At 38.4% G+C, this 26066-nt stretch overlaps 1 protein-coding gene across 1 annotated transcript in view; it reads left to right on the forward strand.

Annotated features, from left to right (window-relative positions):
* PCDH15 (protocadherin related 15) overlaps positions 1–26066 on the forward strand; it is a 934666-nt gene that overhangs the window by 129829 nt on the left and 778771 nt on the right. The window contains exon 2 of the mRNA XM_072131129.1: positions 12615–12727. Coding sequence (XP_071987230.1) covers positions 12643–12727 — 85 coding nt within the window. The 5' untranslated portion in view covers positions 12615–12642. The remainder of the gene's footprint in view (positions 1–12614; positions 12728–26066) is intronic.

Raw genomic sequence — 26066 nt, forward strand, 5'->3', positions numbered from 1 at the left:
AGACATGTCCCCCCGCTTGAGTTAGTATATCTCCCTGGCCCATCTAAAGTTTGCTAGAGAGCATTTGGATGTTCCAGAAGAATATTTGGAGAATCTCACGTGGTCAAATGAAACCAAAGTACAACTGTTTGGTAGCAACACAACTCTGGATCTGTAGACTGACCGCAATCCTACTGCTGCTTCAGCGATCAGGACTGGTTGCAGCTCAAGCACTGAGAAAAAGACATCTGTGGACACCATGATGAACTAGTCATAGTATTAACAGGAAATGTTGTTTTTGTTAACTTTTTTGGCTGCCTGCAAGTTTTTCTTTTTCCCAGTCAGTGAGGAAGAAGAATCAACTATAGAAATTCGGCACTCTGTTTTTGCAAAAAAAATGTTCTTCTTCGCAAAAATGGAGAGCTGAATTTCTATGGTTGATTCTACATGGGTTGGTACCCTACTCGATGCAGCCAAGCTAATTTGGGAGTGACGTGAATTCTTCCTTTAAGTGAGGTAGAAAAAGGCAGCCAGTGGCAGTGTGTCTGTCCCACACTGCTAGTTATAAAAAATAAAAACTGTGCTAACACTTACTCCCCAGTGTAATAAAACTATTCATTACCTCCCCATATTAAGTTCAGTAACTGCAGTTTTAGTTGAGCTTGTATATATATGTATATGTGTAAATGAGGATTGAGCAAGTGATCATTTGATCGCTTGTTCAGGTCTAAGGCTGAAATTATAGTAAAAAAATAAAAAATACATTGCAAATCTTTTGTATAAAGAAAAAATGCCTAAAACACCATCTTTCCATGTAAAAATTTAATAAAAATGTAAAAACCACAAATCCCCACAAATTTGGTATTACTGTCCATAACAATCTGTACACCATGAGCCTCTTCATACAGCCCCCTCACCTACGTGCCATAGGGGGTTAAAAATTCAGTTTTGGCATAAAATTACACGTAAAGTTTTAAGACTCATAATATACTAGAAAAATAAGAAGGCAAATAAAATATCATACCATTCAGTAAATTATTGTTATGTTATTTGGGTGGTCTGACTGTCTGCAAAGCAGAAAATTTTGAACTTTGGAAATGATGAAATTTTATCCATATTTTCATTTTTTTCATAGCTAAATGCAAAACACATCACCCTAATTTTTCAACTAACATGAAGTGCAACGTGTTACTAGAAAAGAATCTCCCAAAAAACCTAGTTATGTTAAAGTGTTCCAAAGTTATAATCACTTAATGAACCACCATAATGAAACATGTTAGATCCTAAAAGTAGGCCTTGAGGTGAAAACTGGCTTCCGAGTCGAGGGTATAATAAATGCATCAAAATACCAAAGCAAAGTGCTAAAGGATAGTCCTCCCAAAAGAGGAAAGAAAGATAAAAAACACTTGAACTGGTATATTGGTCATCCCCCATGACATGACCAGAGCTAAAAATGAGCCTGAAAAAACGTGCCTCCAGTAAGCAGTACAAATATGTAATTAGCCGTCCATGCCTTAAGTAATGCACAATAAGAAGCAATAAATAAATACATTATTTCACCTTAGTACAACATACTAGCCTGTCAAAAACCGTTGTAGGGGGCTCAGAGGTCATATCGACAGTTTAGCCAAGCAGACCCCACTTGTTTCACTATATGTATAGCTTCTTCAGGGAATAACAGCCTCAAATATCTCGATACTGATATTCATCGCAGTGAAAAATTTCCGTTCTCTTGAAACTCTGCTCATACAGGAACAATAAAAATTGTCTTAAAAGTTTATCTGTTCATGAACTTGAATGGCACATTCAGATCATTATTGACATGATCGGATATATGCCAGACTTCAATACTTCCATCAGAATAATGGCACGGCTGAAAGCAACATTCACTTTTCCAGAAGGTCACAGTATAATCAATGTCACCTGATTCTCCTACATGAGAGCACTGCAAAGAATCTGGCTTCATTTCAGCTTTTCAGCAGACATACACTTCAATTTTTTTACATTTACACGGTAGACCAAACTTGTCTGAATGTGTTGTAGACTTAAATTAAAGTTCTCTTGAATACTTGATGCAAGTAAATGAAAAGTTCTGCCGTAAAGTACAGTCGCATTGGAAAACCATTATCTGTTGAAGTTGACATTCAGAGAAAATACAGGTAGACTTACTTCTTAAGGCTATATTCACACGAACGTATGGGGGACGTACATACGGCCAATATACGTCCCGCTTACATCGCTATAGACTCACTGCACCCAACCAGAGCTAAAAATGAGCCTGAAAAAACGTGCCTCCAATAAGCAGTACAAATATGTAATTAGCCGTCCATGCCAGAAGTAATGCACAATAAGAAGCAATAAATAAATACATTATTTCACCTTAGTACAACATACTAGCCTGTCAAAAACCGTTGTAGGGGGCTCAGAGGTCATATCGACAGTTTAGCCAAGCAGACCCCACTTGTTTCACTATATGTATAGCTTCTTCAGGGAATAACAGCCTCAAATATCTCGATACTGATATTCATCGCAGTGAAAAATTTCCGTTCTCTTGAAACTCTGCTCATAGAGGAACAATAAAAATTGTCTTAAAAGTTTATCTGTTCATGAACTTGAATGGCACATTCAGATCATTATTGACATGATCGGATATATGCCAGACTTCAATACTTCCATCAGAATAATTTTTTTACATTTACACGGTAGACCAAACTTGTCTGAATGTGTTGTAGACTTAGATTAAAGTTCTCTTGAATACTTGATGCAAGTAAATGAAAAGTTCTGCCGTAAAGTACAGTCACATTGGAAAACCATTATCTGTTGAAGTTGACATTCAGAGAAAATACAGCGCTTACATCACTATAGACTCACTGCACCCAACGGGAGCGGTAAGGTGCAGCACTGTACCGCTCCGTACTGCGTAGAAAGATAGGACATGTCCTATCCTTCTATGGAATACGGCACCGTGCGCCATATAATCCTATGGAGAGGGGCTGGGGTGAACGGCGCTCTCCCCCGGAAGTGCCATGTGCCCACCGCTCTACGGTACGGTGGGCAACGACAGTGTGAATGTAGCCTTACTATGACTTTTATCCATTTATCATTGTGGAAACTCCTTTAGTTGTGCATATAAATTTACACTTCATTTATGTGTTTGTAAATCGTAAGGCCATGAACAAATATAAAAATATATCTGGTTCCTTTTTGTCATGACCTTTGTGGATTTTTACATAACTTGAAACAACGGCAAACAAATAAAAAGGTGGAATACTATACTTTGAGCCCTCCGTTCTTCATGTGGTGGGTGGCTTAGACAGCTCTTACTAGCTACTAAGATTGTGAATACTATAGGTTTAAATGGAACCTACCATCAGCAATTGGCCTAATAAGCCACTGTCAGTATAACACTTTGTTGTTTTTGTTTCTTGCATGACCCAATGACATTGCATCATCCAGAAAATCAACTTTGAAGTGAGGTATAAATTGGTTGTACAAAAACAAGGAGGCGGAGAGTTTAACACGGAAGTCAAGGTGGGAAACTCTGACTGCTCCTTCTCTGTAATTGACATAATGCATCGGACTTCAGGAGATCTGGTTAGTGAAGCAGGACCATCAATTACAGTAAACTAGGATTTCTGAGGAAGAGGGCACTTTATTTCAGTGTTAAAATCTCTGCCTCCTTGACTTTATACAACCAATTTACATTTTACTTATAAGCTGGTTTCTGGATGATGCCAACATACTGGGTCATAAAAGAAATATGATATGGAAGCAGCTCAGCTGCTCAGCAACACACTGGTAGTGGCTTATTAGGTCAATTTCTGATGACAGGTTCCCTTTAAACATTTAATCTATGTGTCTTTTGATGCATTTAAAGGAAACCTACCACTTGAAGTGGCAGGTTTCAGAAGAAAACACCGAGCACCAGCTCAGGCTGAGCTGGTGCCGGTGCTTATCTTTGTTAGTGTTTTAAACCGCGGATCACGGTTTAAAACACTTTTTAAATTGTATAGCCAGCGCAGGGAGGTACGCGCTCGGCGCTTACCGTGCGCGGCTACATAGGAAGTGAAGGAGAGCCGCGCGCATGGTAAGCGCCGAGCGCGTACCTCCCTGCGCCGGCTATAAAGTTTAAAAAGTGTTTTAAACCGCGATACCGCGGTTTAAAACACTAACAAAAATAAGCACCGGCACCAGCTCAGCCTGAGCTGGTGCTCAGTGTTTTCTTCTGAAACCTGCCACTTCAAGTGGTAGGTTTCCTTTAAAAGAAAAAATAATTCTTTAGTTTCTTCCCTGGCTATGGTGGGCATACATCATGTGCATGTAGCCTAAGGATGTATGAAAATGGATCACTGGTTGGTAAGTTAAGATGTTTTGAATGTTGCTTTGTAAATGATCCAAAGATTAAAATGTAACTGAAATAGTAGCATATTCCCTCTCAGAAAAAGTCACTCAGAAAAAGTCACTCAATATCATGGTGTACTAGCACTTAATGTAAACCCAGGCCACCACATTGTAAATTTATAAAGAGGCTCCATCCATCTGATATGTCCTGCCTAGCATAGAATTGTGCTATAACCTCACCAGCTCCTGGTACAGACTATTAGAGGTCAGTAAACCTGACAAGCCTATAAGTCTCTATGAAACTGTAAGCTGTCTTGGCAAACTATTGGAGCTTTCCAATGACATCAAGGAGGGGCGCCGATTGGCCATCCAAGATAGTGGCACCCACTTGCAACACTGTTAGGTGCAGTTGTCGGGTTTGACCGCGGCACTTTACAGGTTAATTGCCATCGGTGCCAGCACTAACCACTGCAGTTAGTTGCAAGCGTCACTTGATGTAAACACAGCCCACTGCATTGTATTTATCTTGAAGCTCCAGCCTTCTGGTATGTCCTGCCTAGCATAGAAGTGCACTATAACCTTCCCACAGTAATGACAAAACTAGGACTGTATCACAAATACAAATCCACTATAAGGCTACACACATGAAAAAACTGCCATATGAATACCAAAAAAGAAGGGAGACATGTGTCATGTAGCAAAAAACTATAATACTTTATTTAATACACAAGTAACAGAAACCAAACATGAAACGGACAAAACAGACTATAAAAACAATTAAAAAGGGTGCCAACAGGATACACCCATGTAATGGATGACAACTGGAGCCCGACACCTGATCTGGGGCCATCAGATCTGGGCCCCCACACAAAGACCAACCAAGGTTGAAAGCAGTGGTGGCACGTGCAAATAACAAAATATGTCACCTGAAAAAAAATGCCGGTAATGTACGACAGCAGATGCCCTATGTGCTGGTAGAAGGTGGAAAAACCCTGTGTGAAGCATGGTCGTGTTTTTTGCAGCAAGATTGTCGCTCCCTGTGAGATTTTTTTTTTTTTTTGGGGGGGGGGGTGTTATCTGTCGTAACAACATAAATGGATCTATAATAATCTGTTGGTGACAGAATCATTGCCTTGTATGGTATGAGATATCACGTGTACTAGGAGTCCCAAATAAAAGGAGAAAAGAAATGTAAAAACCTAAATGTTCAAATCAGCCCTTTCCCCAAAATCATATACAAGTTGGATATCCGAAAATACCCAGTCTATCATAATAAAAACATATCAACACTTATTCCTGTTTGTGACCAAATGAAAAATACCATCTTTACCACTTTTTTTTGCCATTTTGCTCCACATAAGAAATTATCAGAAAATTGTACATAGAATTACAGTATTCCCATTCTTTGATCTAAATATGGTCATCCGTTAACACTACTTTGATCTGATCTGTGTTTAGCACCATTCAGGTCAATCAAAACTGTTAGCAGATAGGCCTCTTTGCGTAATTAAATATGTTAGGAAAGTGCTTAAAATAATTTCTGTTGACAGTCAGGATAGCCCTGTTGCTTTGGCAACTATACAATCCATGGAGCTGCTCGGCCGCGTAAACACCTTTGGGAAATGTCTTCTTGACATGATATCCACTCTCTAACACTGTATTGCAGAAGCTGTGTTGGTGGGAAAGCTGTTTTACTTTTGCATGCCCAAACATATAATTGTTGGCATACAGGGAGTGATAGAAATTATATTTTCAGGTTTTTTGTCTGATTTTTTTTTTCATTTAGTTATTTGGAAGAAAGTATGCGATTGTATACGAGGTATAAGCAGAGGAAGGGCTTTAAGTGGTATTCCAGTCTCTGCATTGATGGCATATCCACTGGACAAGTAGTAGGTTTCCTGAGCTTGTCACAGATTCTATACATATGAATGGAGAGAGAAGTGTACTTGTAGTCCTCTCTTCCTTTATTGCATCCAGAAGATGGGCGTCAGTGGACCCTTTTTCTTGAGATGGATACTAAAGTCCTAAAGGTGGATATACAATATATGTCCTGTGGTTATACTATAAATGCCCAGAAAGAGAACACCATGTAAAACTTTAAAGGGGAAGACAAGTTTCTTAAATGTACTCAGGATAACGAAATAAATAATTCTCTAATTCAATGTTATTAACAAAAATGCAGCATTTCACAGATATAAGTCCGACCTGTCTCTATCAGTCCTGCTGTACACAATTTCAGTTTCCCCTAGACATGACCCTGTAATTTCTGACTTGAGGTCGGGGACGCCATGTTGAATTTCTGTGTGACGGTCATGCAGATGAGTTTCTCTCTCCCTCTGCATCCGGCACTCTAGTCCAGTCCCCTCCAGTCCATGATGGAGCTTACAGACACTGATGCACACTAAGACACAGACAATGAGTTCCTGCCTGCAGCAGCATGAGGAGAACTACAAGCTACGCACAGATAAGTTCTTTATCTGGGGAGGCACAGCAGATCTAGTGTGTTGTGGAATAGCAGAGATGGAGAGATGACTGTCACTGTGTGTAATAGGCATGGATCTTATCTCTGATCTCCCATCTCTTTCTATGTGTCAGTGTCTTAGTACAATGTTCAGAAGGAAAATGTATATATACACACCTGTATCCTGATAATGTAACCACACTGTCACCCCACAGAACTAGATAGATCACAATGTGTCTGCTTAGAAAGTCCCCGCCCACACACTGGAATTTTACACTGACCAGCCGAGGGAATGATTGGAGCTCAAACAGCATAAAACTAAACAAAACTGTATAGTAAAAGGTTAAAAATTATCTTTATTGTGTTAACATCACTAAAGGATTGAAATTTGAAAAAAAAATTTCATGGTAAAACCCCTTCAATGAAGCAATATGCCATGTATACACCTCCTCCATTCACATTACATGGTGTATTCAGGAATAGTGCCTTTTCACAATGACAGAAGATTATACAGGCAGTCCCCAGTTTACGTACAAGATGGGGTCCATAGGTTGGTTCTTAAGTTGAAACTGTATATTTTATAATTGTAGTTCTAGACAATATTATTTTTTTTGGCCCAATGACAATTGGCGTTTCAAATTGTTTTGCTGTAATGGGACCAAGGAGTTTCAATAAAGCTTCATTACAGACACTATACAGGTAATTATTGCAAACAGAGAGCTTCACCAGAGGTCAAAGTGGGCAGAGGGGTCCATCTTTTAACTCGTCTGTAAGTCAGGTGTCCTTAAGTAGGGGACCGCCTGTATATGTTTTGTTGTGTTAATAAACTTAAAAGGTACCAGTTCTTGCCGTTTTCTACTATTAGGCTAAGGAGTCCAGTCTATCGACCTACTCAGGCATGGATAGCAGTCTATATATGAGTGGGCATGGGTGAAAATGAGCAGAGATTGTCCCTTCTGCAGATTAGGTTTTCAATGTGACAAGATTGCTTTAGGACACGTGTCTCATGGTATGGTGCTCACTCATTTGCTGTCAATCTTTTATATTTCACATCTGAAACATTCTGCTTATTACATATGATGGTCATCACATTGCTAAATACTACAATCCAAGATAAATATTATGACTTGATTTAACCAAGGAGCCGGATTTGTCCTGCCACCTCGCTGCAATATGGATGGTGCTTTTAAGACAAACCCCTAGGAATACTCTGGTGGATACCACAGGTAATAGCAGTTGCCAACAACCATGCCAGATGGAAATATAAAAATAACAATTCTCGAGCAATAATCACAATTCGCCAAGGCAAATGATGAAATTAAAAACGAGACGGCTAAATCCTCGATAATCCAACCAGTCGTATTTTTCTCTCTGCATCGAGAAAACATGGGCACTATAAAGTCTTGATTCATTCATCTACTAGATTAAAAATATCATATTAATTTGTTAGCGATCAGACGGAGGGTGGCGCTGCGCATTTGGCAGATGTCTTGGATGTCTTTGTTTTGTACAAGAGTTTCTTACCTTGGCATCTATCCTTGTAGATGAGTCATTTCTCATAAAGAAGCTTTATTGAAATGATCTGTGTTTCTGAATAGTGAATGAAAAAAAAGTGAGGAAAAAACTAGGTACAATTGTAGATAATGCACATTTTCCCAGGACACAAAGTAATTGAATTGGTATAAGAAAAAAAAAAAAAAAACCTATTGTTTCAATCTCATTCGACTGCAATGTGTTGTTCTGTTTAAATAAATTAAAAGTGTCTATCACGGTAATTGAAAAATAAATATTCCAGATAAGCTCTCACAATACACCAAGTGTAATAATCATTTAAGCCTGTTTAACTTTGTATCTGTAATAGGTATAGTATATTGTAAAACAATTTGCTTCAGGTTGTAGCTGGCCGCTCGCTGCACAGATTGGATTCACTTAACTACTGTTGATTTTTTTTTAAAGTAGTGTTAATGGTATGGAACTTTTCTTCCAATAGATTCACATTAGTTGGCACTTTAGGTTGCCAATGCTGTAGTATAACAGTAACTGTAAATGTAATGTGTAAGAAACAAGAACAATCAACTCTCAAATTTTTTTTATAAATCCTTTCATTCCACGTAAATAGCAATTTTAAATTTTTTAATTTTTTTACATTTTTTTTTCTAAATCTATATTGTATGGTTTTTGATTGTTTATTCTTCTTTACAATTTAAAAAAAATATTGCAACTGGGTGTTATCAGTTAGGGTTATTCCCTGTACAGTTAGACTATCGGTGTTGTTTGGACAATATCAGTCTGTGGGCCCTAGTCAAGATGACCCATTTGGCCATTCACTTTCTAGAAGGAATAAAGAAGGTATGGCCCGACACTGCATTATAAGAAAATATCATCCAGAATTATTAACAGAAACATTTTATGTTGAGAGGTGATGCACATTACTTACCTTTCCTCTTTCCTGAGCATGTATGGTCATGATATAACCATATTGTCCTGAGATACTTATCATGTCACACTGTGTATAAAAGTATTTTTGTGTTTGTGATCACAGGTTGTTTTATAAATAGTAGCCTAACCAGGGTCTAACCAAATCCCAGCTAAAGATTGTTGCTTCTTTGGTATTATACAACATTTTATAACCAAAGCCTCAGTCATAGATTTTTTTTTTTTTAATGGAAGGTAAAGAATGCTAGTTAAATTTCTTCAATATAGGTTTTGTATTATTTCGCTTTGATTTAATTATATCAATGCAAGAAAACCATTGCTTGTTCAACTGAGCTACAGTTTTAAAAGTATGTATTTAAGCATCTAGTCTTGCCTTTTCTTGCTCATTCAGGTGCTGGCAGTGTGACCACTAGGAATCCCTAGAAATTGTCCCATATTAGCGGAGAAGTGAAAAAATAGAAAAAACAAGCGGCACTCACCCAAAAACTCTTCATTTACAGCCCATAGGACAGGGAGGTATGACAGGACATATCTCACAGCAACGGGCCGTTTCGCACACTCCTGCGACACAGCTCGACAAAGCGCAGGAGTGCGCGAAACGGCCCGTTGCCGTGAGTTACGTCCTGTCATACCTCCCTGTCCTATGAGATGTAAATAAATGAAGAGTTTTTGGGTGAGTGCCTCTTGTTTTTTTCTATTTTTTCACTATTTGAAGATGCTGGTTTTAGCAGATGAGCACCACCCTCGATACTCCTGATACCCGGTAGATATTACATGTGTCATTGCCATCTCACCACTGTACACAGGTCTGATAATGCCGACGCACTCATTGGATGGTGTGAACACCGTCCTACATAGACTTTCTTGTGAACTTTAATGGAGAAGTGATTTGCATATGCGACCACCACTCAATTAACCTCTATTGGGCTTCTGGTTTGGCAGTTTTGGCATCTCGGTAGAGATAAATTGAACAAACATCACACGTGCACATCACTGCTCCACCCACATGGTTAGATCACTTGTAGTTTTGGTTATTCGTCCTATAAAACCTGTAGCACAGCCTTTTATTTCAATAAAGCGACTATTTTAGGTACCGCCTCAACAACTACATGGGGATATTATTCCCTTAGAAGTAAAGAGCTTGACTAAATTGTTTCTGTAATATGCGTCACAAAATTGGTAACAGTGATGCATCTTTCTACATTGATATTGTTTGAGAATTCTGAACTATTAGTGAACTACCATATATAATTAAATATAACCCAAACTCTGCTTATACTCGAGTAAAAAAATATAGGTTTTACCAGGTTTTTGTGATAAAATTAGGGGCATTGGCTTATACTTGGGTCTACTTATACTCGATTATATACAGTATTTTCTTACAATTAGTGTCAATAAACCTATCAACCTATTTCGTTTGTAACTAAATTGTACTTCGATTTAACTACCTTTTAGTATATAAGTATCTCATGTACCTTTCAGTAAGTGAATAGATGACGTATAATACATATTTCACATTCAATTGACATACGCATAATAGGAAACTAAACAAAAGATTCAAGGTCATACAAGTGTCAATGAGTGGACGTAAATAAAGGTACATTGTTTTACAGCAATGCAAAATGTTAAAAGCCAATACCTGATGACACTGGTTGATGAAATATTTATGAATAATGGAGATTTTATTCCAAGAATTCATCAATATAAACCTATGTAGATAGAATATTTCTATGTTGCCTTATCAAAATTTTTCAATACATTTTACTGCATTGAATATTAACTTATTTGTGACCATGGCAAGAAAGAAAAATTAGATTGTTGCTAAGAGAAACTTGTCATAAGCTGCACTTAGTGTTGCTAAGGGGATTGTTTCTGTTATTATTATTTCATGCATATGTATAGTGCGAAAAGAACAATTGTAACTTCTAACAATGACAATTGGATTACTGGGGTTGGTGTTCTATCAACCTGATGTTGTTTTCTTTACCATTATTTGAGCTTCAATCACAAATACAGCCCAAGGGCAAGAGAGTTACGGTTTGCTACATTGCTGTATTTGGTACTAAGAACTGCATCGTACGAAGTTCAGCCCTGAGATAGTTTTCATACAGTTAGTGCATATTCAGATAACTGTGGTCTGTCCTTGAAAACTGGACTATGTGGTGGCTGTAGTTCACAGACCGACCAAATGTAGAGGATGGGACTATCTCCTTGTCGGAGAAGAAAAGCACTGCATTGCAATCATGATTACAGTTACAGTTGGTGCCGGTGAAATACGACCACATCAGAGTCCAGGATTCACAAAATGACCATGGCCATGAGCTTTAGCCCCACTATATTAAGGCCTCGATTGTGGTATATGTAACATACAGCAAGCATACATGTTTCATTTAGAAATGAGAACATGTGACAGGAAGTGAAGGGGTGTGGTTTGCTGGGAGCTAGGAGAAGAAATGGTGGATGTCTGACTGCACATGTTTATAATAAAAGAAGTTTCTGATGGAATTCATCTCTCCCTGCTGCAATCACATGGAGACATTACGATATAAAATTAGTCTGAATATGGCACTTTTTGGATTTGGTTTTCCAGACTTAACAGCTTAGTTGGCCATTTTTTTTGTGCATTTTTAGAACATGAAAATTGTAATGGGAAAACATTTGAACATTTGAGGAATTGCTGCACAATTTGTGGCGAGATATACATTTATAAAAAATTAAATTGGATATTTATTTTCCCAGCTGGTTTTAAAGTTTTGGCTTATTTGTTTATTATAAAATATACAAAATTATTTACTATATAAAAGTGTAATTGTATTTCACCCCCCCCCCCCCCAATAATTATTTAGTATTTATCCATATGCTTGTTTTTGACCTTTGCCAAGTTAAAAGTATTTTTAGTGAGTAGCTTTATAGAGATTATGATAGACAAAAAACACTTTGGCTTGCTTTCTATAGGTTTGCAGGCATGTTTGAGCAATGGTTTTCTGTTAAGCTTCATCTGAGATTTCAGACTGACGTTTGTGTGATGGAAGGAACAGGTTTGATTTTTAGATTGATGTTTTCTACAACTACTATAGCATTTTACGGTCTATTTTAGTGCTTTGTATCATTTTCTGAACTCCTGACACATTTGAGTGATATGAGGGGAAAAAAAAACAAAAAACAAGGTAGCGGTTTACTGTGGATTTGTTATCAGAAAGCCGCCTTTTAAGGATTGCTAGAGGGCAATAAGTAAAGTCACACTGCTTACTTCTGTGAGAATAGCAGTTACACTGTTATTGATACCAGTCACCGATGATGAACTGAATGGAATCCTCTACAACATGACTGTCGCTGAATGAATGATAAACGAGCATGTCATATCTTAATGTTGTTGTTTTTTTATTTCTCATTTCAGATTGGCCTTGAGTGACGTTTGACAGAAAATGATACTGAAGCTCTGCAACTGGATAACTTTTGTAATAGTGTTGGGAAATTACTTCAAATGCAATTGGGCACAGAGCGATGAAGGTATGGCTGGTTTAACTCCAATATTGACGTTTAAGCAACTGCATTACTAAAGCTAAAAGACGTGTATGCATGTTTGTATACACACACTATATATCTATATATATAAAAGAAGGAGAGTCTGAAGCAGCACAGGCAGGCGAGGGTGCAGCAGCCGTAGGACCCTTGGCTGGGGTCCGTCAAGATATTTGTAGGAAAGAGGCAGCACTCCAAAGTACGTGGAAAAGGGTGAAGCTTTTATTCCATGTGCAAAATGGAATAAAAGCTTCACCCTTTTCCACGTACTTTGGAGTGCTGCCTCTTTCCTACAAATATATATATATATATAATATACCAACATTTCACGCTACTGTATTTTTCTGGGGAACTTTTGATGCATCTGGATCAGCTGCTTTTAAAGACCCAATTTTCTCTTTTTTTCTATATATATCTATATAAATAAATAGATAGATATATATATATATATATATATATATATATATATATATATATATATCTAACTAGAATATATACATATACATTGCATATACAAAAATTACAACTATTATTCATTTGCACTGTTCATAAAATGTTGGATGCACACACACCCTTCATAAGTATATCACAAATAGGATGGCGGCACACAAAAATTAAGGTGAGGAAAAGTTTTTCTTAAAAGTTAAAAATATTGTTGAACTATCCTGCAGTGACCTGGTTTACCCGGAATTATCTGCTTTCTGCTCCATTCTCTGTTTATCATCTGCTCAGACCAGCTGATTTTGGGGTCAATATAAGATTATTGGGGATCTGTTCTAATTAATATTAATATAAGTGCATATTGTTGGGAGTTGAACCAATGGTACCTATGCATAGTTCTATTTTAGTTATCCATACAAGAAAGTTTATTAAAGGGACCTGCAGCATTGAACTATTGTTGTTTCTGTGAGGACTGAAGAGAAACCTATCTGAGGGTCACCACCAGTCAGAAAGGAATGGCATTTTCTGAAGATCCGCCATCATCACACTGTATTGTTAATACATAATAAACCATATTCCAAAGCAATAACATCCGTAAGAGCATTAGAATTAAATTCTCTAAACCCACAAAAGGTTCCTTTTTCTGACTGCTAACGAAATCATAGTTTGACGGTAGGCTCATCATTACCCCACAAATATTATGATGACTTGCACAATTTAAGAAATTTCCGCAAGTAATGATGCCCTTAAATTAAGCCTTTAATAGTTTAATACTAAAAATTGCCCTGTGGCAGTAATCAAATTAATGAAAACTACTGACTGGGAATCGACATCTAAATGGTTAAACCACTACAATCTATGTTAACAATACACAGGTGCCATTGCCATAGAAGCCAGACTGGGTGGGGATCATGCGCAGGCACAGAATCTATACCCAACACGAAATAGATGCAGCAGACCAACAGAAAATGTCTGTAACAGATGCCTGCCCTTTAATGCCTATATTTTCATGTAAATGAATTTATACTGATACTGATATTGTTTTTATATTGCATATTTCTTGCAAACTGAATGCTAATTCACATATTAGCTTTTTTGTCGTTATTGACCCTTTTTAGTGTATTTAATTCACAATTCAATTATAGTCAACGGATCCTATTTTTATCACATTTGCACACCACAGACTTTAACAGAAGTCAATGCAGAATAAACTGATGTGAATCATGCTGGACAACTAGGCGTTTTGTCTTCTAATTAATGTAAAAACATCAGGGTTTTTTTGTGGTGGAAAATAACTGATCATTCAATTCAATACATGCATTAACAAAATGGGAAAAAAAGAAACAAAGCAGAAGAGTTTTTAATGGACATGCCTGTGTGAATAAGCCTTATGACTTTTTTCACATTCACACCTTCCAGTTTTTATGTAATTTTTGAAGCTAAAACAAGGTGTGAATCACAATGGGAAAGATATGATTGGTGATAATGTTCTTTTTTTTTTTTTTTCAAACCACTCCTGGTTTCTGTGTTCAGTTTTTAAGGCCACAACTTTAAAGAGTCAACTATTGTCTTTGTGATTGTATATGTTAAGGAAAATTAATAAAGGGAACCTGTCACCAGCCCATTACAGCTGCGTTGCACATATAATTGTATTGTAATGCAAATGCTTAGAAAAGGCATAAAGGTATAACTTACCTTGTACCCTAACAAAATTATCTGTGTAGTTATTTCAAAAAACATGTGACTTGTCTCTGCTGCTCACTCCTCAGCTATAAGCTCCCACCTTTGTGCTCTTGTACAGCTCCTCCCTCCCCCACTGATGTCACCTGGCTGGGTGCTCTGTCCCTGTGAAGGAGCACAAAGGTGGGGACTGAGAGCTGAGGAGTGAGCAGCATATACACTCACCAGCCACTTTATTAGGTACACCATGCTAGTAAACGGTTGGACCCCTTTTGCCTTCGGAACTGCCTCAATTCTTCGTGGCATAGATTCAACAAGGTGCTGGAAGCATTCCTCAGAAATTTTGGTCCATATTGACATGATGGCATCACACAGTTGCCGCAGATTTGTCGGCTGCACATCCATGATGTGAATCTCCCGTTCCACCACATCCCAAAGATGCTCTATTGGATTGAGATCTGGTGACTGTGGAGGCCATTTGAGTACAGTGAACTCATTGTCATGTTCAAGAAACCAGTCTGAGATGATTCCAGCTTTATGACATGGCACATTATCCTGCTGAAAGTAGCCATCAGTAGCCATTGCGGTCATAAAGGGATGGACATAGTCAGCAACAATACTCAGGTAGGCTGTGTTGTTGCAACGATGCTCAATTGGTACCAAGGGGCCCATATAGTTCCAAGATATTCCCCACACCATGACACCACCACCACCACCAGCCTGAACCATTGATACAAGGCAGGATGGATCCATGCTTTCATGTTGTTGACGCCAAATTCTGACCCTACCATCCGAATGTCGCAACAGAAATCGAGACTCCTCAGACCAGGCAACGTTTTTCCAATCTTCTACTGTCCAATTTCGATGAGCTTGTGTAAATTGTAGCCTCAGTTTCCTGTTCTTAGCTGAAAGGAGTGGCACCCGGTGTGGTCTTCTGCTGCTGTAGCCCATCTGCCCCAAAGTTCGACGTACTGTGCATTCAGAGATGCTCTTCTGCCTACCTTGGTTGTAACGGGTGGCGATTTGAGTCACTGTTGCCTTTCTATCAGCTCGAACCAGTCTGCCCATTCTCCTCAGACCTCTGGCATCAACAAGGCATTTCTGCCCCATTCTCTGTAAACCCTAGAGATGGTTGTGCGTGAAAATCCCAGTAGATCAGCAGTTTCTGAAATACTCAGACCAGCCCTTCTGGCACCAACAACCATGCCACGTTCAAAGGCACTCAAATCACCTTTCTTCCCCATACTGATGCTCGGTTTGAACTGCAGGAGATTGTCTTGACCATGTCTACATGCCTAAATGCACGGAGTTGCCGCCATGTGATTGGCTGATTAAGTGTTAACGAGCCGTTGGACAGGTGTACCTAATAAAGTGGCCGGTGAGTGTACAATGTACATGTTTTTTTTGAAATGCATCCAAATCAAAGCCCAACCCCTAGGCATACACAGAGGTTTTTTTCAGGATGCAAGGTAAGTTATACAACACAATTGTAATGCAAATGCTTAGAGAAGGCAGAAAGGCATCTATGCACTGCAGGTATGAAGGGCTTCTGCAACTTGTCTTTAGTGAAAATGAAGTCCCTGGTGACGGGGTTCCCTTTAACACTATAAAAAAAGTTGGTGTAGATAAGATAAATGTTAAAACATGATGTGGACATTCTCTATTATAACATTAAAATATTTCACGGTTTATTGTGGCCATTTTTCCAAAATAGCCAAACATGGAGATGTGTCTGGAATACTCAAAGAAGTATTAAAAATAGAACATGTTATTCAATTGCATTAAAAATATAGGATCTTCTATTAAAAGAAGAGTGGGGGGACAATAAAGTTTCAAACTATTGAAATGTTATTTCTTGGTCATGGTCTGAATAATATTTTCCTCAGTGTCCATGTGCTGGTGCAGGCCTTTTCCACCTATGTTAGTAGGTAAAGTATTGCATTTACCATAGCCCTTCAGCATGTGCTTCATTGTAAAACATCATAGCTAAACTATACATTAGGGACTAGGGCAATGTGTAATAGATACTCTTTAGTTTACATTCTTGCTCCAGGGCAGGCAGTCATCCATAGGTTAAGCAGCAATACATTAGAGTCCCATTGACGATGCAGTAGACCAGTTACCCAGGTGAGTCAGCAATGATCTCATTGCTATTAGCCTCTTTTTTTTTCGTTTGTTTTTTAAATCTATATCAACCTGAACAGTTTTCTAGTACACAGACCTAAATGGAAGTATTGATGGAAATACTGCACTAGTTTGCAATCGGGCTTAAAGCTGTGATTTTTTTCATGTCATTATCACACAGCTACCTGGATTGTTATTGGGGCTTGGTCCCTTGTAGGAGCAAAACACCTGCTCAATTGGGGGTTAGGTAAAACATATCATATCTGTGGGGGGTCTCTGCATTGATCGCTTCTCCAGAAAGCTTCTGTCCCATTAAAGTATAACAGGTTTGAGCCAGATGCAGGTGACTGTGTCCATTGTAAAGTGGCTGTGCTGCAATGCTGCAGCTTGAATAGTGAAAACCTTTTTCAGCACAGCTCTTTTTGTATTAATGTATTGCACATAAATGGGGTATTTTTCTACCATTAATGAGTCAATTAGTTATTAACTACTTGATCTGGATGTCCTAGGTTAAAGCTATTGGCTGTACATACAGTTTTATGGGGAATGTGCATGCTCAGATCACTCTGGAATAGACTCCCCCTTGTGGTGGCTGAGTACACTCAGTATTTTAACTACGGTTATTTGAAAGTCAGAGTTGGAACATTGTGCTAGACAATTGATTTTCGCTCCCTGTATAAATAAACCATAGGGTCACATTTAGTGAACTGGCTGTGCCAATTTTCTGTCCTACTTTGCTCTGAAAAGAATATGCAAAGTGCTTGCAAATGCATCTATAAAGTGTTTGGTGACTGCACTGTTACCCACACTGCAAAATTCTTCAAATTAAAGGGCGTTCTGGTGCCGATTTCAGACCGCACACCACATTGGCAAAAACGTGTGAGGTATATGGCACACTAAAACCACGCTAGGATGAAACATACAGGGGCACATTTACTAAGGGTCCCCGTTTTGCACCGCATTTAACGCATTGTGGCACATGCGATAGCATTTGGGCGCAACGGGGGGGGGGGGAGGCGGGGCTGTTGGACAACCCGACCGATTCGGACTACGCGCGGGATTTAACATTTCGAATTGTTTCGCAAGACACACACTTACAAGCATCGGAACGAAGGTGAACTCCGGCGGACCTGAGCGGGGAAGCGACGGATGCAGGAACACTGGCATTTTGGCGCAACGGGGGGGGGGGGGGAGGCGCAGCTGTTGGACAACCCGACCGATTCGGACTACGCGCGGGATTTAACATTTCAAATTGTTTCGCAAGACACACACTTACAAGCATCGGAACGAAGGTGAACTCCAGCGGACCTGAGCGGGGAAGCGACGGATGCAGGAACACTGGCGCACGAGCTACGTGAATCGCGCCAGACTTAATCTTCGTTGGACCGTCTGAATCGGGGAGCGCGACAGGGCCGTGTAAGTAAATTTGCCACACAATCTTGTTTTTTTATTCAATAAAATATACATGCTTCACAGCAACTCGACAGAAATGTGGCGCACACCCTTTAAACTAAGAGCACCAAAAAAGCAAACGGTATTTAATAATCTGTCACACTCAGCACATTAGTGAGGCAAACTGTACATTTGCATAACTAGAGAGAGGTGACATACAGTCCTAGTCCAGCTTACGGAACATACGCAATCTGTCCTTGCTGTAGAGATTGCCAGCAGAGTGTGCCTTATTACCAATTTCACCATAGGTAGAGCTGCAAATACATTACATTAAAAACCTATTGTTACGGAATTTCATTTCTATATTCTGTAGCCAAGGGGGTTCTAATTTAAAAATTCCATCTAAGGACATCTTTGTAAGAGCGACATACCCTGATATTATTTTAAATATATCCTGGCATTCGCAAAAATAAAAAAGGTGAAAGTCACATTTCGTTCTGACATAGTTTGACTGCTCTATTGAAAATTTAACATAATGGAACATAGTTTAGATCTAAAAAAAAAAGTAATGTTCATCATTTTATTTGAAACTCAAACTTGTCTTATATGATTATGGAAACAATTTCTATCTCTCTGGTTTTACATAGGAAAGAAGTTGTTGACTTTGTTGGATCCTTTAATTGACCTTATTTGTGCCTTTATATAGATCTGAGGAGGCCGTTCACAGGGCAGTACTAATTAGTACCTATCGTAATTAAAGTGCTGTAAGCAATATGGTCCTTTTAAGTTAGAGAGGTTACTAGGCATCTAACACTATAAACCTCGAGAGATATATTCAAGTATTTCCATCTAAATAAGCAAATCTTGTTGATGTGTTAAGTGGCTTCCATGTACTTCCCTTATCTCTTACCATGCAATTCATTGGTAATTTACAACGTAATTAATTAAAAGTGGACATTATATTAACTGTGCGTCATCTTATTTCAACCTTCATGTCAACCGAGGGATGAATCAACTTGTGCTTGAGTCTTTTCATTTAGTTTAAACAGGAAGTCGAAACTCTGTCATGCCCTGCCTTTCACAGGGATTGATTTTAAGGGCATACTGTTAATCAAATGCTGGCACCAAGTTATTGGTGGAAGGAAAGAGCACTTACTTTTCTATAAATATCAAACAAGGCAGTAATAAAAGTTGTGGTAGTGACATTGATGGAACTTGCTGGAGAACTGTGTGGAAGTTGTAGGAGAGAAGGGGTTTAAGAGAACAAATTTTAAGAAAATTTGAAACAAGTCTTAGAATTTTCTTGGATGTGGAATTTGCTGGATTTTTGATGATAAATGTAAAATAAGATTTATGATCCATATACATAGTGTAAGAATGAATCCCTTCAGGTCATAATTGTAGAATAATTAAAAGCATTTTGCCATGTTTAATAATGCTTTGACAACCAATATAAGCTCCGTGTGAAAATAAAAAGATAAACCATTTGATCTGTAACTGTCACCAGGAATATAATTTTTAGCTAGTGAAAAGTTCCAATGGCGTATGCTTTGCTGATTTTTCAAATGCCTTTGTCAGCATTCTGAATCTTTTCAGTAGTTTATATAAGTTTAATTCACATTACGTGGCTCCCTGCCAGCAGTGTGTGGCGAGTCCCTGGAAATTGGCAGCTAAAGCCTGTGTGTGCCTGTCAGTCTCCTCTCCCCCCACTCATGCAGCACCCTCATCCCCCCCTTCCTGGCATGTGTATTGAGCAGTAAAGGGATGGTGTGGACTGGAGTGGAGGCAGATTGTAAGAGGAGACACAGGCAGATGCATACTGAAAAGCTCCCTCTCCCATGTGACTCACCACATGCTGCTGGCAGGGAGCCAGGTTATCTGAATTAAACTTGTGTAAAGTACTAAAATGATTCATAAAGCTGACAAAGGCATTTTTAAATCCGCGAAGCATAGGATATTGGGAACTGTTACAAGCTAAAAATTACCTTCCTGGTGACAAGTTCGCCTTAACTGTAAAGCTTATTTGCATATGCATACATGGGCTGCAATTTCAGAGTATGACCAGAACAATTGCTCTTCTTTGTTGTCTAACAATTTAAGCTCTTAATGACGGCATGTCATTGACTGGTATATTTACATCCATAAGAGGTTGCGGGTGTATGAACAGGGCTCAGCGTTTTTCATATGCACCATGGGGGGAGATTTATCATTGGTTTTACTAGGCTTTTTTGGGGTATAAAAATTGCAAAAAAGTTGCATAGAGGGTTTTTGTGACTTTAGATTGCTCAAATGTCACACAGGACTATTCCTGCCACTTCACTACACTGGTGTAAACACTAGGTGTTTTCTGCATAATGCAGTATATTGACAATTCAGGGCAATATAGTTGTATTGCCGTACATTGTACAAGTGACCAGACCCACCCTATGGCTCAAGTACCCTAGGGGGTATGAAATAATATAATGTTATTTATTTTTTAAATCACCCACTTCTCCCTTAAACACACATAAAGATAATTAAAAATCATACATATGTTAGGTACCCCAGTGTCCCAAAATGTCTAATCTATAAAAATGTAAAAAATCATTATTCCCAGCCATGAACCCTGTGGATGATTGCCATCCAAATCGACATTTTATCCTCATTTTGCCCCCCCTCCCCATGTTGTCATTGGAGGGTGTTGTTCTCTTGCCATGGCAGTAGGAGATCCTTTGAAAGACTGCCATAGCTGTCATTCACCAGATTGTAATACAGAAGCAGTACTGTATATTGATAATATACTAAGTACCATTTTATTGCAGTACATTGTGTAAGTGATCATATCTATTATTGTATGTATTTCAGTATATCACATAAAAGATCAGATCTATCAAAATATAAATAGCAATTATTCCCCACCATGAACGCTGTAACAGAAAAAAACATCCAAGTAGACCCTTTTTCGTCATTTTGCCTTTTATAAATATTTAAATAAAACATCATCCAAAGGTCATACGGTTGTCACAATAATATTATTGCAAATGTCATTCTATGACACAAAAGATGACACGACAACCAGCTCTGTATACCAAAGTATGTAATATTTAAGGGTATCAGAATATGCAGTGGTGTAACTTGAATCTGCAGGGCCCCAGTGCAAAGTCTGCCCCAGGCCCCCTGACTGTAATGTATGGTATACAGTACTAGTCTTTTCATATGGGAAAGTGACACCTTATGGGCCCCTTAGCCTCCTGGGCCCTGTTGCGATTGCACCCTCTGCACCCCCTCAAGTTAAGCCCCTGAGAAATGGTGACACAAGGTTTTCTTTAATTCAAAGTTTTTAAAATCTTTTAAAGCCATAAAACTGTATAAATTTGGTATCTCTGTGATCATACTGAGGCAAAGAACTTAGGGTAGGTGTCATCTGGACACTGTGAAAGTCATGACAATAACTCCCATCAGAAAATGGCGCATCAGCATTTTTTTATTATTTGCCAGTTCCACCGCATTTGGAATTTTGTCCAACTTTTCAATACATGTCACAGATTATTAAATGCCACTAGAAACTACAATTTATCCCACATATAACAAGCCCCCATTCCAGTCTGTCTATGCAAATATCAGATAGATACTTTTTAGATAGAGGAAGTGTAAAACCAAAAACATAAAAAGAAAACCCTGGATCTTCCAGGTATGAAGTACAGTAGCAGTGTCTTAGCTGCTTTATTTCTAGAGTCTGGATAAGTGACTTTTTTATGTTAATGTTCCCTTCGTTCAAGTACAATTAGCAATGCAGTATAGTTCAGCTTCAAATTCGTGCTACGTGCGCAGAAGTCACATATTAGATAGTAATAACTTTACTACATTATTATTATGGTTGCAATATCTTGGCAAATACACTATGTGACATAACTATTAAGTATTTAGCATTGGGGATATGATATGCCGTATATCATGATATTCTTGGATGTAAAATGCAGTTGTTTCTTCCGCCTGCACTTGGAAGTGAATTACAGTAGAAAGATGAGGTGAGCTCAGCAGGGATTTTCCAGGCCGTCAGGTTTAGATGTTAAAGCACTTCATGATTTTCTTTTAGGTCTTTTTACTTTGTAAAAACACTGTACGGCATTTCCTATACTGCCTAACTGTTAACTTTCCAGGAACATCTGTAAATTTGCAGTTATCATTCATCAAAATAGCATAAAATCAAATTAAAATTAATCTCTGCCGAGTATAGTTTGACATTGATTGAACTCCTCTGTCATACCACTACAGAAACTTGTGCTATACAATGAGGTTTACCACCCACATTTCTTTGTTAGAACCTGTACGAAGCGTCAACCCGAACTATTCTATGTCCTTATTTAGAGAGTAGTCTCAACCTTTTTGCAATTGATCAATGGGATGAAGGGGTCAGATATAAAATGGTCTAAAATAGTACATTTAGGGGCACATTTACTTACCTGGTCCCTGCGCGATCCCTGATCCGGAATGTCCGACGAGGATGAAGTCTGCCGGGATTCCCTACCAGCATGGGCCCGATATCCTGCATCTGTCGCTTCCCCGATCAGGTCCACCGGAGTTCACCTTCTTCTTCCTGGTGCATTTAAGTGCTTGGCTTGCGACACAGTTTTAAATGTTAAATCCAGCAAGTTGTCCGAATCCGTCAGATCGTCCGCCTGCCCGCCCCCAATTTGTGTCGCGTAAAAGCCGGTGCGATTGCGACACAATCCGATCGCTTGCGACGCAATCCCTGGCACGATCCCCGAAAATGTCGGGAAACCGGATGCAAATGCAACCGCGGAACCTTAGTAAATAAGCCCTATAGTATTTTTTATCTTCTCACAAAATAAATACAACAAAAGGGGAAAGTGCGGTATGTTTTAAAAACATTACATTTTTTTACCTAAATTATAAAAATATAACATACTTTTATATTTTAACTTGCAGTGTCTGCATTGAGTTTATATTCACTAGATTTACCATAATATTTAATCTTCTAAATATTAATTAGTTTCCGTTAGTTCCTGTGTGACATTCACACGTATTCTGATACAACATATATCCTTCACGCTATAAATAACGGAACAGTAAAGTTTCCTGACGACTTTTTTGTGTGTCGTGTTTTTAGCACAAAGAATTATTATATTTAACCCATTTTACATAATGACAAGTCATATTATGTGCCGGGGCCAACAATCCATTCTAATAAGAATTTGCTATGAAACCTTTTTTTTATGACTAATCGTTTATGTATATATTGAACTGTTTTTAATCAACATAATGCGAGGTTGCACTTTTCTATTTGTGGCTTTGGGAAAGATGATAAATTGAGACATGATGCCTCTTAATAGCAAAACTGTAAAGTGCAAATGTGCAAAATGCTCTTCAGTAAATCATTTAGCCGTTTTTATTATCTTGGTTGTATGAGATCAATCAGGATAATTGCTGATTGGTAGCTATAGGTTACTGTAGAGATGCAGTGTGTCAATAGAAAGTGCTTCTGTATAGTTATTACTGTATTAGAAGGGATTATGAAATCATATTGGCGTTTTTCACCTTCCACTGTTCTTTTCCCATCTCAAAAATCTATCGGCTTCATTCACTGTCCTCTTGTCTAATTTTTATTTTTTTTCTAAACCTATTAAAACTATCACCTATTGATAATGAGCCAATGTAAAGTATTTTGAGTGGGGGAGAGAAATTATAGAAATCCTAACCTTTAACATTTAGCTTGTAGCCCTTTTCTGTTTCAAGCCCTCAAAAATAAAGCTCCCAGACTGTGGCCCACTCTCCGTCCTGATCTATACTTTGTAAAGAGCTCTGTTGTTCATGGTTTATTCCTAAAAGGCACAAGAGCCGATGTATTTTTAAGACCTCAAGTACAGTAGAATGGGTCAGAGGGTCGTGGGTGTGATGTCAATGGATGTAGTAATTATGCAAATCTTCTGAACCTCGTTTTCAAATATCAGTAGAAAACATTTACTCTTTATGGGATTGATGATTGTATGGTCATTGACTAACTAAGAGAATTAGTCCTTTGTCTGCATCTGAATGGAGCAGGTGATATCCTTTAGATATGCATATCTATAGATATATAATGGCACAGTTTTTCTTCCTCAGTACGGCAATATATACATTATATACTGTGGAAAATACAGGAAGGAAAGACGCAGGGAGCTTAATTTTTCCATCCTTTTCCCACCTGTTGAGCGGCATGTAAGTTCAGCAGAGACTATTGAAGCCTATGGTTGACAGATGCAGCAGTACTGCCCCCCTTCCCGGTGTCTGGTGAATGTATGCTCAGGGAAGTTCCCCAGTGATGTCACCGTCTTTATAAAGATGGTTACATCGCCCAGGAGCAGGAGAGAAAAAACCAAGTATATTGACGTGTTGCCTACAATTAATGTGCTTCGCCATTGGTAAAGTAGAAAGTCTTTATTAAGATGCTAATAAAACGGGCAACGCATTTCAGGAATGGACCAACCCCTTAATCAGGTCTACACTAATACATTAATTAGGCCTACACTGTAAGTGATAAGTAAAACATATATCGAAATATAATAAGTTAGTATGTTTTGTAAGATGCAGAACACATACTTCAAATCTATACAGACATAAAATCTTGAAAATAGATGAAAAAAATAAAATAAATATCAAATATGTATAAATAGACCTATAAACAAATAGATAAATTGGTAGGCGTGTCATAAAACCCTAATGAATTTACCTTAAAACTCCACATATACTAATATTTGCAGCGGATATCATCCTTTTAATTAGATTGTACTGGGGGAATACATATTATAGATTCCCATAGAAGTAAATACATAAGCGGAATGTATATAATGACCCCAGAGTAGATGTTTCTGAATTGGTTTAAACAGAAAACGCTTGAGGTTATACAAATAGCTTGAAGCTAAAGTAAGAGAACGGATGTATACATTTAATGCCATACCACAATTAAATGTGTGTGTGTGTGTATATATATATTATTATTATTATTATATATATTATATATATATATATTATTATATATATATTATATACACTTACCGGCCACTTTATTAGGTACACCATGCTAGTAACGGGTTGGACCCCTTTTGCCTTCAGAACTGCCTCAGTTCTTTGTGGCATAGATTCAACAAGGTGCTGGAATCAGAGATTTTGGTCCATATTGACATGATGGCATCACACAGTTGCCGCAGATTTATCGGCTGCACATCCATGATGCGAATCTCCCGTTCCACCACATCCCAAAGATGCTCTATTGGATTGAGATCTGGTGACTGTGGAGGCCATTTGAGTACAGTGAACTCATTGTCATGTTCAAGAAACCAGTCTGAGATGATTCCAGCTTTATGACATGGCGCATTATCCTGCTGAAAGTAGCCATCAGATGTTGGGTACATTGTGGTCATAAAGGGATGGACATGGTCAGCAACAATACTCAGGTAGGCTGTGGTGTTGCAACGATGCTCAATTGGTACCAAGGGGCCCAAAGAGTGCCAAGAAAATATTCCCCACACCATGACACCACCACCACCAGCCTGAACCGTTGATACAAGGCAGGATGGATCCATGCTTTCATGTTGTTGACGCCAAATTCTGACCCTACCATCCGAATGTCGCAGCAGAAATCGAGACTCATCAGACCAGGCAACATTTTTCCAATCTTCTACTGTCCAATTTCGATGAGCTTGTGCAAATT

Source organism: Engystomops pustulosus, chromosome 11, assembly GCF_040894005.1.
Source record: "Engystomops pustulosus chromosome 11, aEngPut4.maternal, whole genome shotgun sequence".
NCBI lineage: Eukaryota > Metazoa > Chordata > Amphibia > Anura > Leptodactylidae > Engystomops > Engystomops pustulosus.